A 13,885-nucleotide genomic window follows, 5' to 3' on the forward strand; every position below is an offset into this window, starting at 1 on the left:
CTTTCCACAGGAGGTTGGAGAGGACCTTTTGAGATCGCCACCTGCTGGGCCAGAAGACACCTGGGCACGCGTCTGAAACAGGAAACCCTGGACCGCTGCCACAGAATGCTGAACACCAGGTTAAGAGAACCGGTCCCCCCCTCTCCTCCTCCCTCTGTTTCAGAGCACATAGAAGAACTAGAGGAGGATTTAAGCTTGGAGCTGGCTCCATCACCTTCACCAGCAGTCCAGCCCCAAACCCCAAGGCCACAGAGCCCAGCAGGAGCACGTAAACGTGCCCCCAAAAAGACCAAGAGGAAAAGCACAGAACGGGACTGGTCACCCCTGCTTGAACTCACAGAGATGGGAGACACAGAGTGTTCATCCCCTGCAGCATCTCCTCCTCCTCATCATCATCATTCTCCGATGACTCCTCCACCAACACGAAGAAAGATCATCCCTGCAGCAAAATCATTTCTCATCCCAGAGCTGCAGCCAGTAGATGCTCAGCGTGCATCGCAGGAGCAGAGCACAGAAGCTCCTCACCCCACCCCAGCTGGACCTGCAGCATTCTCTGCAGCAGCTGTGCAGGTATGCACTCCAACACAACATCTCATCACTCCACGCAAATTCAGAGACTGGCATCTCCACATACATCAGGAGACGGTCATTGTGGGAGATTCGAATGTTGTCAGACTCCCATCCTTCAAAGCTGACCACATTCAAGTGGACAGCTTTCCTCAAGCGACATGGCAGGATGCTGAGTTCCTGTTAAAGAACGCCACCTGCCATACTCAGCCAAAGACCATCCTTTTGTCCTTTGGCATCCATCAGAGGACACATAAGGACAAGGACATCCCAGTAATTGAGATGTTTCATACATTTGAAGTGGCAGAACAATTATTCCCAGAAGCCAATATTGTTATTCCCATGATTGGTTATTCACATCGCCTGCCACCACAAGAAAAAGCGGTCCTGGATCATCTGAATGAACACATCGGGGAGCTGTGTAACCACATTTGCCTTTCAGATGATCCAGTGGAGACAGACCAGGACAATGTGAACTGGACAGCAGATACGGCCATGAGGATGCTGAAATATTGGAGTCCTAGGTTTCTCCCTCTTGGTCCGACAGAGGGAGTGAATGAGTAATTCAATCAGGTCCCTCGCCCCCCTTGTCTTCATCCAACAGAGGGTGGTAAAGAGCAACCTAGTCTTAAGGTTTAATTTTAAAATGTCATTTCTTTTGGGTTTTATTATGGTTTTCTGACTTTCATTTCAATCATCCCCATTCAGGTAGCTCTAATCCCAACCATGGAGTATATTTTCTAACCCTAATTTGTGATTTCTGATCCCCAGCCAGGTGAATTAATTGCTCTAACCCTAACCGTGTGTAATTTTTGCCCCCCCCAACCCTAATTTGTGATTTATGACCCCCAACCAAGTGACTTAATTGCTCTAACCCTAACCGTGTGTAATCTACTTACCTGCAGCGGCCACCAGACCGATCTTTTCATGAGCGGGATGATCCTGAAACACAAGGAAAACATTTTATTCAAAGGGGATGAGGGTGGAACCATGGTGGGGACAGAAATGGCCAGTGCCTCAGGGCCCCGTGCTTACAGCGTGGGGTTCTTATTTTTCATATTCCTAACCCTAACCCACCCCTAACCCTAACCCTAACCCTAACCCTAACCCTAACCCTGTGCATCCGCCCTGCAGACGGCATTTTGTCTCTGATCTCCAGACGGAACGTACTTCACTCGGAGCGTAGCTGCATTTGCAGGTTGTCATACTGTTTTTCTACTTATTCAAAGCCGTTGCCTGATGAAGACTTTTGATTGTTCGAAACGTTGCAACTTCGGCTTGTATATAGTTCTATTTTAAACCTGAACGCTCCATTAATAAACCGAAATTCATCGGTGAAAACACGACTCGTCCTCCATTTTGTATTAGCTTTAGCTTCTTAGTAGCCACGTCTGATAGAGCCTTATTGAGCTAATATGGCACCGAGGCCACATGAAGGCGACTGGATACAAGTCCAATCCAGGAGATGCAGAAGAAGAGGCCGTGTGTTCGAGCGAGACTACAGCAGCACGTCATCCAGTCATCCACACCACATCAAGGGGCGCTCCTACGCTGACGCAGCCAGGGGGGACCCGCAGCAGCAGAGAGAGACCAGCCCTTTTGAGCGACAACACGCACGACGCCGCAGTACACCGCCAGCATCCTATTACTGGCGTGTTTACCCTGACGATGAGGAGAATCTGCGTGCTCAGGGACCCCAAAGGATCGCCAGATACCCAAACCAAGATGGCGGCCACTGGGTCACAACACGGGGAGCGGAAACCAGAGCCCCCCCACATAGAGTGCAGTCGGACGACCCAGACTTTACACAGAAGGTGCGTGTCATTAATAAACTCATAAAAGCAGTGCACCACCTTAATAATGTATCCAAAGAGGCTTATCCTCCATCCTTATGCAGAATAAGTCAAAATCTAACTGCAATCATCAAACCCTCCTCTCCCAATTTACAAACATTGAGTCTCATAGAGGGTAATGCTGAAAACTGGGCCTACACCACCATCCTGATTCTGAGGGAACACTATCAGAATAACATAGACTTGGAGCTGAACAGACTGTCCCAGCTCTCCACAGGAGGTTGGAGAGGACCCTTTGAGATCGCCACATGCTGGGCTAAGAGACACCTGGGCACGCGTTTGAAGCAAGAAACCCTGGACCGCTGCCAGAGAATGCTCACCACCAGGTTAAAAGAACCGGTCCCCCCCTCTCCTCCTCACTCTGTTGCAGAACTCACAGAGGAACCAGAGGAACACCCAAGCTTCGAGCTGGCTCCATCATCTCCACCAGCAGCAATCCAGCCTCTCTCTATAAGACCACACAGCGCAGCAGAAGCACATAAACGTTCCCCCAAGAAGACAAAGAAGAAACACACAGAAGGGGACAGCTCTCTACTGACTCCTCCTCCATCACGAGAGAAGCCCACTCCTGCAGCAGAACCATCTTCCATCCTGGGGCTGCAGCCAGCAGATGCTCAGCGTGTGTCACAGGAGCAAAGCAGCGAAGCTCCTCACTCCACCCCAGCGAGACGTGCAGCACATTCTACAGCAGCTGTGCAGGTATGCAGACCAATGCGACATGCCACCACCACCCACAAACTCCTAGACTGGCATCTTCACATACGTCAGGAGGTTGTCATTATGGGGGATTCCAACATTGGCAGACTTCCAGCTTTTAAGTCTGGCCACATCCAGGTGGACAGCTTTCCTGAAGCCACATGGCGTGATGCGGAATTCCTTCTGAAGAACGCCACCTGCCACACCTCACCAAGGACCCTTTTACTGTCCTTTGGCATCCACCAGAGGACTCATGAGGACAAGGATGTCCCTGTGACTGAAATGTTTCAAACATTCAAAGTGGCAGAACAACTGTTTCCAGATGCCACAATTGTAATCCCTATGATCGGATACTCACCTCGTCTACCACAGCAACAAAAAGCAGTCCTTGACTATATGAACGAACACATTGGAGAACTGTTTAATCACATTTACTTTTCAGATGACTCCATTGAGACAGAGCAGGACAATGTGCACTGGACTGCCGACACAGCCGTGAGGATGCTGAAACTCTGGAGTCCTTGGTTAAAATAATTCTCCCCCATCAACCTGCTTCAGAGGGTGGGAAAAGACTGAATTAGTGATCTAAAATTTAAAATCCTTTGTCTTTGTTTCAGGACAGCTCCAGGTCATATAAAGAGCAAACCAGAGTTTTTCCCTCCTTGTCCACCAGAGTGTACTAACGAGTAACAAATTCTAATATTAATGTTTTGACATGTCATTTTTGGACTTACCATGGCTTTTTGTCTTTCCTTTTAATCATTCCCCCTCAGGTACCCCTAATCTCTCCAGATGATTACATCTTTTAACCCTAACCCAGTTTATTTTGATCTCTAACCCTAACCAAAGAATTTTTTGCCTCAATTCTAACCCTAATATTCATAAAACTTTGAACTCATCCGTTTCAATTTAGGGGTTGAAGGCGATGCTGTGTTTTTAACCCTTCCTTACCTGCAGCGATTTCCAGACAGGTTTCCTCGGCACAAGGGAACCCTGAAACACAAGGGCATAAACACTTTCCAGAGGAGATGAGGGTGGAGCCATGGTTGGGGCAGGGAAGGCCAGTGCATCAGAATTCCATGCGTATCGCATGGAAATCTTAATTTTTCTCACTCCTAATCAGCCAGTGCCCCCTGCTTCCTGGCCCGGTTTCTACCTTTACTCCTCAGATGATCCACTTCCATTCAGAAGGATATGCTGTAAAAATGCAATTAGTTCAATGTTATTGTACATGGAAGATATTTCAATCAAGATGCTTTAAGGATAATTTGCTTCATTTGTTATATAATTTCATGTTTTACAGTTCAAATAAGCTTTTTTTAAAAAAATATTGTTCTATGTGAAATTTTAAAATCACGAGTGTCATTGAATGCAACCCTCCGAGTTGGCTTATTCCTATTTTCCACCGTGCCAGTGGAGGGCGCATCCTGCCCGGAGACAAGGACTGATTGGTCACTGATGACCCCAGGTGCATTTTGGGTGTGCATCCGCCCTGCAGACGGCATTTTGTCTCTGATCTCCAGACGGAACGTACTTCACTCGGAGCGTAGCTGCATTTGCAGGTTGTCATACTGTTTTTCTACTTATTCAAAGCCGTTGCCTGATGAAGACTTTTGATTGTTCGAAACGTTGCAACTTCGGCTTGTATATAGTTCTATTTTAAACCTGAACGCTCCATTAATAAACCGAAATTCATCGGTGAAAACACGACTCGTCCTCCATTTTGTATTAGCTTTAGCTTCTTAGTAGCCACGTCTGATAGAGCCTTATTGAGCTAATATGGCACCGAGGCCACATGAAGGCGACTGGATACAAGTCCAATCCAGGAGATGCAGAAGAAGAGGCCGTGTGTTCGAGCGAGACTACAGCAGCACGTCATCCAGTCATCCACACCACATCAAGGGGCGCTCCTACGCTGACGCAGCCAGGGGGGACCCGCAGCAGCAGAGAGAGACCAGCCCTTTTGAGCGACAACACGCACGACGCCGCAGTACACCGCCAGCATCCTATTACTGGCGTGTTTACCCTGACGATGAGGAGAATCTGCGTGCTCAGGGACCCCAAAGGATCGCCAGATACCCAAACCAAGATGGCGGCCACTGGGTCACAACACGGGGAGCGGAAACCAGAGCCCCCCCACATAGAGTGCAGTCGGACGACCCAGACTTTACACAGAAGGTGCGTGTCATTAATAAACTCATAAAAGCAGTGCACCACCTTAATAATGTATCCAAAGAGGCTTATCCTCCATCCTTATGCAGAATAAGTCAAAATCTAACTGCAATCATCAAACCCTCCTCTCCCAATTTACAAACATTGAGTCTCATAGAGGGTAATGCTGAAAACTGGGCCTACACCACCATCCTGATTCTGAGGGAACACTATCAGAATAACATAGACTTGGAGCTGAACAGACTGTCCCAGCTCTCCACAGGAGGTTGGAGAGGACCCTTTGAGATCGCCACATGCTGGGCTAAGAGACACCTGGGCACGCGTTTGAAGCAAGAAACCCTGGACCGCTGCCAGAGAATGCTCACCACCAGGTTAAAAGAACCGGTCCCCCCCTCTCCTCCTCACTCTGTTGCAGAACTCACAGAGGAACCAGAGGAACACCCAAGCTTCGAGCTGGCTCCATCATCTCCACCAGCAGCAATCCAGCCTCTCTCTATAAGACCACACAGCGCAGCAGAAGCACATAAACGTTCCCCCAAGAAGACAAAGAAGAAACACACAGAAGGGGACAGCTCTCTACTGACTCCTCCTCCATCACGAGAGAAGCCCACTCCTGCAGCAGAACCATCTTCCATCCTGGGGCTGCAGCCAGCAGATGCTCAGCGTGTGTCACAGGAGCAAAGCAGCGAAGCTCCTCACTCCACCCCAGCGAGACGTGCAGCACATTCTACAGCAGCTGTGCAGGTATGCAGACCAATGCGACATGCCACCACCACCCACAAACTCCTAGACTGGCATCTTCACATACGTCAGGAGGTTGTCATTATGGGGGATTCCAACATTGGCAGACTTCCAGCTTTTAAGTCTGGCCACATCCAGGTGGACAGCTTTCCTGAAGCCACATGGCGTGATGCGGAATTCCTTCTGAAGAACGCCACCTGCCACACCTCACCAAGGACCCTTTTACTGTCCTTTGGCATCCACCAGAGGACTCATGAGGACAAGGATGTCCCTGTGACTGAAATGTTTCAAACATTCAAAGTGGCAGAACAACTGTTTCCAGATGCCACAATTGTAATCCCTATGATCGGATACTCACCTCGTCTACCACAGCAACAAAAAGCAGTCCTTGACTATATGAACGAACACATTGGAGAACTGTTTAATCACATTTACTTTTCAGATGACTCCATTGAGACAGAGCAGGACAATGTGCACTGGACTGCCGACACAGCCGTGAGGATGCTGAAACTCTGGAGTCCTTGGTTAAAATAATTCTCCCCCATCAACCTGCTTCAGAGGGTGGGAAAAGACTGAATTAGTGATCTAAAATTTAAAATCCTTTGTCTTTGTTTCAGGACAGCTCCAGGTCATATAAAGAGCAAACCAGAGTTTTTCCCTCCTTGTCCACCAGAGTGTACTAACGAGTAACAAATTCTAATATTAATGTTTTGACATGTCATTTTTGGACTTACCATGGCTTTTTGTCTTTCCTTTTAATCATTCCCCCTCAGGTACCCCTAATCTCTCCAGATGATTACATCTTTTAACCCTAACCCAGTTTATTTTGATCTCTAACCCTAACCAAAGAATTTTTTGCCTCAATTCTAACCCTAATATTCATAAAACTTTGAACTCATCCGTTTCAATTTAGGGGTTGAAGGCGATGCTGTGTTTTTAACCCTTCCTTACCTGCAGCGATTTCCAGACAGGTTTCCTCGGCACAAGGGAACCCTGAAACACAAGGGCATAAACACTTTCCAGAGGAGATGAGGGTGGAGCCATGGTTGGGGCAGGGAAGGCCAGTGCATCAGAATTCCATGCGTATCGCATGGAAATCTTAATTTTTCTCACTCCTAATCAGCCAGTGCCCCCTGCTTCCTGGCCCGGTTTCTACCTTTACTCCTCAGATGATCCACTTCCATTCAGAAGGATATGCTGTAAAAATGCAATTAGTTCAATGTTATTGTACATGGAAGATATTTCAATCAAGATGCTTTAAGGATAATTTGCTTCATTTGTTATATAATTTCATGTTTTACAGTTCAAATAAGCTTTTTTTAAAAAAATATTGTTCTATGTGAAATTTTAAAATCACGAGTGTCATTGAATGCAACCCTCCGAGTTGGCTTATTCCTATTTTCCACCGTGCCAGTGGAGGGCGCATCCTGCCCGGAGACAAGGACTGATTGGTCACTGATGACCCCAGGTGCATTTTGGGTGTGCATCCGCCCTGCAGACGGCATTTTGTCTCTGATCTCCAGACGGAACGTACTTCACTCGGAGCGTAGCTGCATTTGCAGGTTGTCATACTGTTTTTCTACTTATTCAAAGCCGTTGCCTGATGAAGACTTTTGATTGTTCGAAACGTTGCAACTTCGGCTTGTATATAGTTCTATTTTAAACCTGAACGCTCCATTAATAAACCGAAATTCATCGGTGAAAACACGACTCGTCCTCCATTTTGTATTAGCTTTAGCTTCTTAGTAGCCACGTCTGATAGAGCCTTATTGAGCTAATATGGCACCGAGGCCACATGAAGGCGACTGGATACAAGTCCAATCCAGGAGATGCAGAAGAAGAGGCCGTGTGTTCGAGCGAGACTACAGCAGCACGTCATCCAGTCATCCACACCACATCAAGGGGCGCTCCTACGCTGACGCAGCCAGGGGGGACCCGCAGCAGCAGAGAGAGACCAGCCCTTTTGAGCGACAACACGCACGACGCCGCAGTACACCGCCAGCATCCTATTACTGGCGTGTTTACCCTGACGATGAGGAGAATCTGCGTGCTCAGGGACCCCAAAGGATCGCCAGATACCCAAACCAAGATGGCGGCCACTGGGTCACAACACGGGGAGCGGAAACCAGAGCCCCCCCACATAGAGTGCAGTCGGACGACCCAGACTTTACACAGAAGGTGCGTGTCATTAATAAACTCATAAAAGCAGTGCACCACCTTAATAATGTATCCAAAGAGGCTTATCCTCCATCCTTATGCAGAATAAGTCAAAATCTAACTGCAATCATCAAACCCTCCTCTCCCAATTTACAAACATTGAGTCTCATAGAGGGTAATGCTGAAAACTGGGCCTACACCACCATCCTGATTCTGAGGGAACACTATCAGAATAACATAGACTTGGAGCTGAACAGACTGTCCCAGCTCTCCACAGGAGGTTGGAGAGGACCCTTTGAGATCGCCACATGCTGGGCTAAGAGACACCTGGGCACGCGTTTGAAGCAAGAAACCCTGGACCGCTGCCAGAGAATGCTCACCACCAGGTTAAAAGAACCGGTCCCCCCCTCTCCTCCTCACTCTGTTGCAGAACTCACAGAGGAACCAGAGGAACACCCAAGCTTCGAGCTGGCTCCATCATCTCCACCAGCAGCAATCCAGCCTCTCTCTATAAGACCACACAGCGCAGCAGAAGCACATAAACGTTCCCCCAAGAAGACAAAGAAGAAACACACAGAAGGGGACAGCTCTCTACTGACTCCTCCTCCATCACGAGAGAAGCCCACTCCTGCAGCAGAACCATCTTCCATCCTGGGGCTGCAGCCAGCAGATGCTCAGCGTGTGTCACAGGAGCAAAGCAGCGAAGCTCCTCACTCCACCCCAGCGAGACGTGCAGCACATTCTACAGCAGCTGTGCAGGTATGCAGACCAATGCGACATGCCACCACCACCCACAAACTCCTAGACTGGCATCTTCACATACGTCAGGAGGTTGTCATTATGGGGGATTCCAACATTGGCAGACTTCCAGCTTTTAAGTCTGGCCACATCCAGGTGGACAGCTTTCCTGAAGCCACATGGCGTGATGCGGAATTCCTTCTGAAGAACGCCACCTGCCACACCTCACCAAGGACCCTTTTACTGTCCTTTGGCATCCACCAGAGGACTCATGAGGACAAGGATGTCCCTGTGACTGAAATGTTTCAAACATTCAAAGTGGCAGAACAACTGTTTCCAGATGCCACAATTGTAATCCCTATGATCGGATACTCACCTCGTCTACCACAGCAACAAAAAGCAGTCCTTGACTATATGAACGAACACATTGGAGAACTGTTTAATCACATTTACTTTTCAGATGACTCCATTGAGACAGAGCAGGACAATGTGCACTGGACTGCCGACACAGCCGTGAGGATGCTGAAACTCTGGAGTCCTTGGTTAAAATAATTCTCCCCCATCAACCTGCTTCAGAGGGTGGGAAAAGACTGAATTAGTGATCTAAAATTTAAAATCCTTTGTCTTTGTTTCAGGACAGCTCCAGGTCATATAAAGAGCAAACCAGAGTTTTTCCCTCCTTGTCCACCAGAGTGTACTAACGAGTAACAAATTCTAATATTAATGTTTTGACATGTCATTTTTGGACTTACCATGGCTTTTTGTCTTTCCTTTTAATCATTCCCCCTCAGGTACCCCTAATCTCTCCAGATGATTACATCTTTTAACCCTAACCCAGTTTATTTTGATCTCTAACCCTAACCAAAGAATTTTTTGCCTCAATTCTAACCCTAATATTCATAAAACTTTGAACTCATCCGTTTCAATTTAGGGGTTGAAGGCGATGCTGTGTTTTTAACCCTTCCTTACCTGCAGCGATTTCCAGACAGGTTTCCTCGGCACAAGGGAACCCTGAAACACAAGGGCATAAACACTTTCCAGAGGAGATGAGGGTGGAGCCATGGTTGGGGCAGGGAAGGCCAGTGCATCAGAATTCCATGCGTATCGCATGGAAATCTTAATTTTTCTCACTCCTAATCAGCCAGTGCCCCCTGCTTCCTGGCCCGGTTTCTACCTTTACTCCTCAGATGATCCACTTCCATTCAGAAGGATATGCTGTAAAAATGCAATTAGTTCAATGTTATTGTACATGGAAGATATTTCAATCAAGATGCTTTAAGGATAATTTGCTTCATTTGTTATATAATTTCATGTTTTACAGTTCAAATAAGCTTTTTTTAAAAAAATATTGTTCTATGTGAAATTTTAAAATCACGAGTGTCATTGAATGCAACCCTCCGAGTTGGCTTATTCCTATTTTCCACCGTGCCAGTGGAGGGCGCATCCTGCCCGGAGACAAGGACTGATTGGTCACTGATGACCCCAGGTGCATTTTGGGTGTGCATCCGCCCTGCAGACGGCATTTTGTCTCTGATCTCCAGACGGAACGTACTTCACTCGGAGCGTAGCTGCATTTGCAGGTTGTCATACTGTTTTTCTACTTATTCAAAGCCGTTGCCTGATGAAGACTTTTGATTGTTCGAAACGTTGCAACTTCGGCTTGTATATAGTTCTATTTTAAACCTGAACGCTCCATTAATAAACCGAAATTCATCGGTGAAAACACGACTCGTCCTCCATTTTGTATTAGCTTTAGCTTCTTAGTAGCCACGTCTGATAGAGCCTTATTGAGCTAATATGGCACCGAGGCCACATGAAGGCGACTGGATACAAGTCCAATCCAGGAGATGCAGAAGAAGAGGCCGTGTGTTCGAGCGAGACTACAGCAGCACGTCATCCAGTCATCCACACCACATCAAGGGGCGCTCCTACGCTGACGCAGCCAGGGGGGACCCGCAGCAGCAGAGAGAGACCAGCCCTTTTGAGCGACAACACGCACGACGCCGCAGTACACCGCCAGCATCCTATTACTGGCGTGTTTACCCTGACGATGAGGAGAATCTGCGTGCTCAGGGACCCCAAAGGATCGCCAGATACCCAAACCAAGATGGCGGCCACTGGGTCACAACACGGGGAGCGGAAACCAGAGCCCCCCCACATAGAGTGCAGTCGGACGACCCAGACTTTACACAGAAGGTGCGTGTCATTAATAAACTCATAAAAGCAGTGCACCACCTTAATAATGTATCCAAAGAGGCTTATCCTCCATCCTTATGCAGAATAAGTCAAAATCTAACTGCAATCATCAAACCCTCCTCTCCCAATTTACAAACATTGAGTCTCATAGAGGGTAATGCTGAAAACTGGGCCTACACCACCATCCTGATTCTGAGGGAACACTATCAGAATAACATAGACTTGGAGCTGAACAGACTGTCCCAGCTCTCCACAGGAGGTTGGAGAGGACCCTTTGAGATCGCCACATGCTGGGCTAAGAGACACCTGGGCACGCGTTTGAAGCAAGAAACCCTGGACCGCTGCCAGAGAATGCTCACCACCAGGTTAAAAGAACCGGTCCCCCCCTCTCCTCCTCACTCTGTTGCAGAACTCACAGAGGAACCAGAGGAACACCCAAGCTTCGAGCTGGCTCCATCATCTCCACCAGCAGCAATCCAGCCTCTCTCTATAAGACCACACAGCGCAGCAGAAGCACATAAACGTTCCCCCAAGAAGACAAAGAAGAAACACACAGAAGGGGACAGCTCTCTACTGACTCCTCCTCCATCACGAGAGAAGCCCACTCCTGCAGCAGAACCATCTTCCATCCTGGGGCTGCAGCCAGCAGATGCTCAGCGTGTGTCACAGGAGCAAAGCAGCGAAGCTCCTCACTCCACCCCAGCGAGACGTGCAGCACATTCTACAGCAGCTGTGCAGGTATGCAGACCAATGCGACATGCCACCACCACCCACAAACTCCTAGACTGGCATCTTCACATACGTCAGGAGGTTGTCATTATGGGGGATTCCAACATTGGCAGACTTCCAGCTTTTAAGTCTGGCCACATCCAGGTGGACAGCTTTCCTGAAGCCACATGGCGTGATGCGGAATTCCTTCTGAAGAACGCCACCTGCCACACCTCACCAAGGACCCTTTTACTGTCCTTTGGCATCCACCAGAGGACTCATGAGGACAAGGATGTCCCTGTGACTGAAATGTTTCAAACATTCAAAGTGGCAGAACAACTGTTTCCAGATGCCACAATTGTAATCCCTATGATCGGATACTCACCTCGTCTACCACAGCAACAAAAAGCAGTCCTTGACTATATGAACGAACACATTGGAGAACTGTTTAATCACATTTACTTTTCAGATGACTCCATTGAGACAGAGCAGGACAATGTGCACTGGACTGCCGACACAGCCGTGAGGATGCTGAAACTCTGGAGTCCTTGGTTAAAATAATTCTCCCCCATCAACCTGCTTCAGAGGGTGGGAAAAGACTGAATTAGTGATCTAAAATTTAAAATCCTTTGTCTTTGTTTCAGGACAGCTCCAGGTCATATAAAGAGCAAACCAGAGTTTTTCCCTCCTTGTCCACCAGAGTGTACTAACGAGTAACAAATTCTAATATTAATGTTTTGACATGTCATTTTTGGACTTACCATGGCTTTTTGTCTTTCCTTTTAATCATTCCCCCTCAGGTACCCCTAATCTCTCCAGATGATTACATCTTTTAACCCTAACCCAGTTTATTTTGATCTCTAACCCTAACCAAAGAATTTTTTGCCTCAATTCTAACCCTAATATTCATAAAACTTTGAACTCATCCGTTTCAATTTAGGGGTTGAAGGCGATGCTGTGTTTTTAACCCTTCCTTACCTGCAGCGATTTCCAGACAGGTTTCCTCGGCACAAGGGAACCCTGAAACACAAGGGCATAAACACTTTCCAGAGGAGATGAGGGTGGAGCCATGGTTGGGGCAGGGAAGGCCAGTGCATCAGAATTCCATGCGTATCGCATGGAAATCTTAATTTTTCTCACTCCTAATCAGCCAGTGCCCCCTGCTTCCTGGCCCGGTTTCTACCTTTACTCCTCAGATGATCCACTTCCATTCAGAAGGATATGCTGTAAAAATGCAATTAGTTCAATGTTATTGTACATGGAAGATATTTCAATCAAGATGCTTTAAGGATAATTTGCTTCATTTGTTATATAATTTCATGTTTTACAGTTCAAATAAGCTTTTTTTAAAAAAATATTGTTCTATGTGAAATTTTAAAATCACGAGTGTCATTGAATGCAACCCTCCGAGTTGGCTTATTCCTATTTTCCACCGTGCCAGTGGAGGGCGCATCCTGCCCGGAGACAAGGACTGATTGGTCACTGATGACCCCAGGTGCATTTTGGGTGTGCATCCGCCCTGCAGACGGCATTTTGTCTCTGATCTCCAGACGGAACGTACTTCACTCGGAGCGTAGCTGCATTTGCAGGTTGTCATACTGTTTTTCTACTTATTCAAAGCCGTTGCCTGATGAAGACTTTTGATTGTTCGAAACGTTGCAACTTCGGCTTGTATATAGTTCTATTTTAAACCTGAACGCTCCATTAATAAACCGAAATTCATCGGTGAAAACACGACTCGTCCTCCATTTTGTATTAGCTTTAGCTTCTTAGTAGCCACGTCTGATAGAGCCTTATTGAGCTAATATGGCACCGAGGCCACATGAAGGCGACTGGATACAAGTCCAATCCAGGAGATGCAGAAGAAGAGGCCGTGTGTTCGAGCGAGACTACAGCAGCACGTCATCCAGTCATCCACACCACATCAAGGGGCGCTCCTACGCTGACGCAGCCAGGGGGGACCCGCAGCAGCAGAGAGAGACCAGCCCTTTTGAGCGACAACACGCACGACGCCGCAGTACACCGCCAGCATCCTATTACTGGCGTGTTTACCCTGA

The 13,885-nt window shown here is 47.6% G+C and overlaps 1 protein-coding gene across 1 annotated transcript in view; it reads left to right on the top strand.

Moving 5' to 3' along the window:
* LOC111947055 (uncharacterized) overlaps positions 1 to 13,885 on the top strand; it is a 46,584-nt gene that overhangs the window by 639 nt on the left and 32,060 nt on the right. The window contains exon 2 of the mRNA XM_078930800.1: positions 1 to 13,885. This exon is cut by the window's right edge and continues 32,060 nt beyond it. Coding sequence (XP_078786926.1) covers positions 1 to 1,131 — 1,131 coding nt within the window. The 3' untranslated portion in view covers positions 1,132 to 13,885.

Source organism: Oryzias latipes, chromosome 14 (genome assembly GCF_053564925.1).
Source record: "Oryzias latipes strain Hd-rR chromosome 14, Olatipes_Hd-rR_3.1".
Classification (NCBI taxonomy): domain Eukaryota; kingdom Metazoa; phylum Chordata; class Actinopteri; order Beloniformes; family Adrianichthyidae; genus Oryzias; species Oryzias latipes.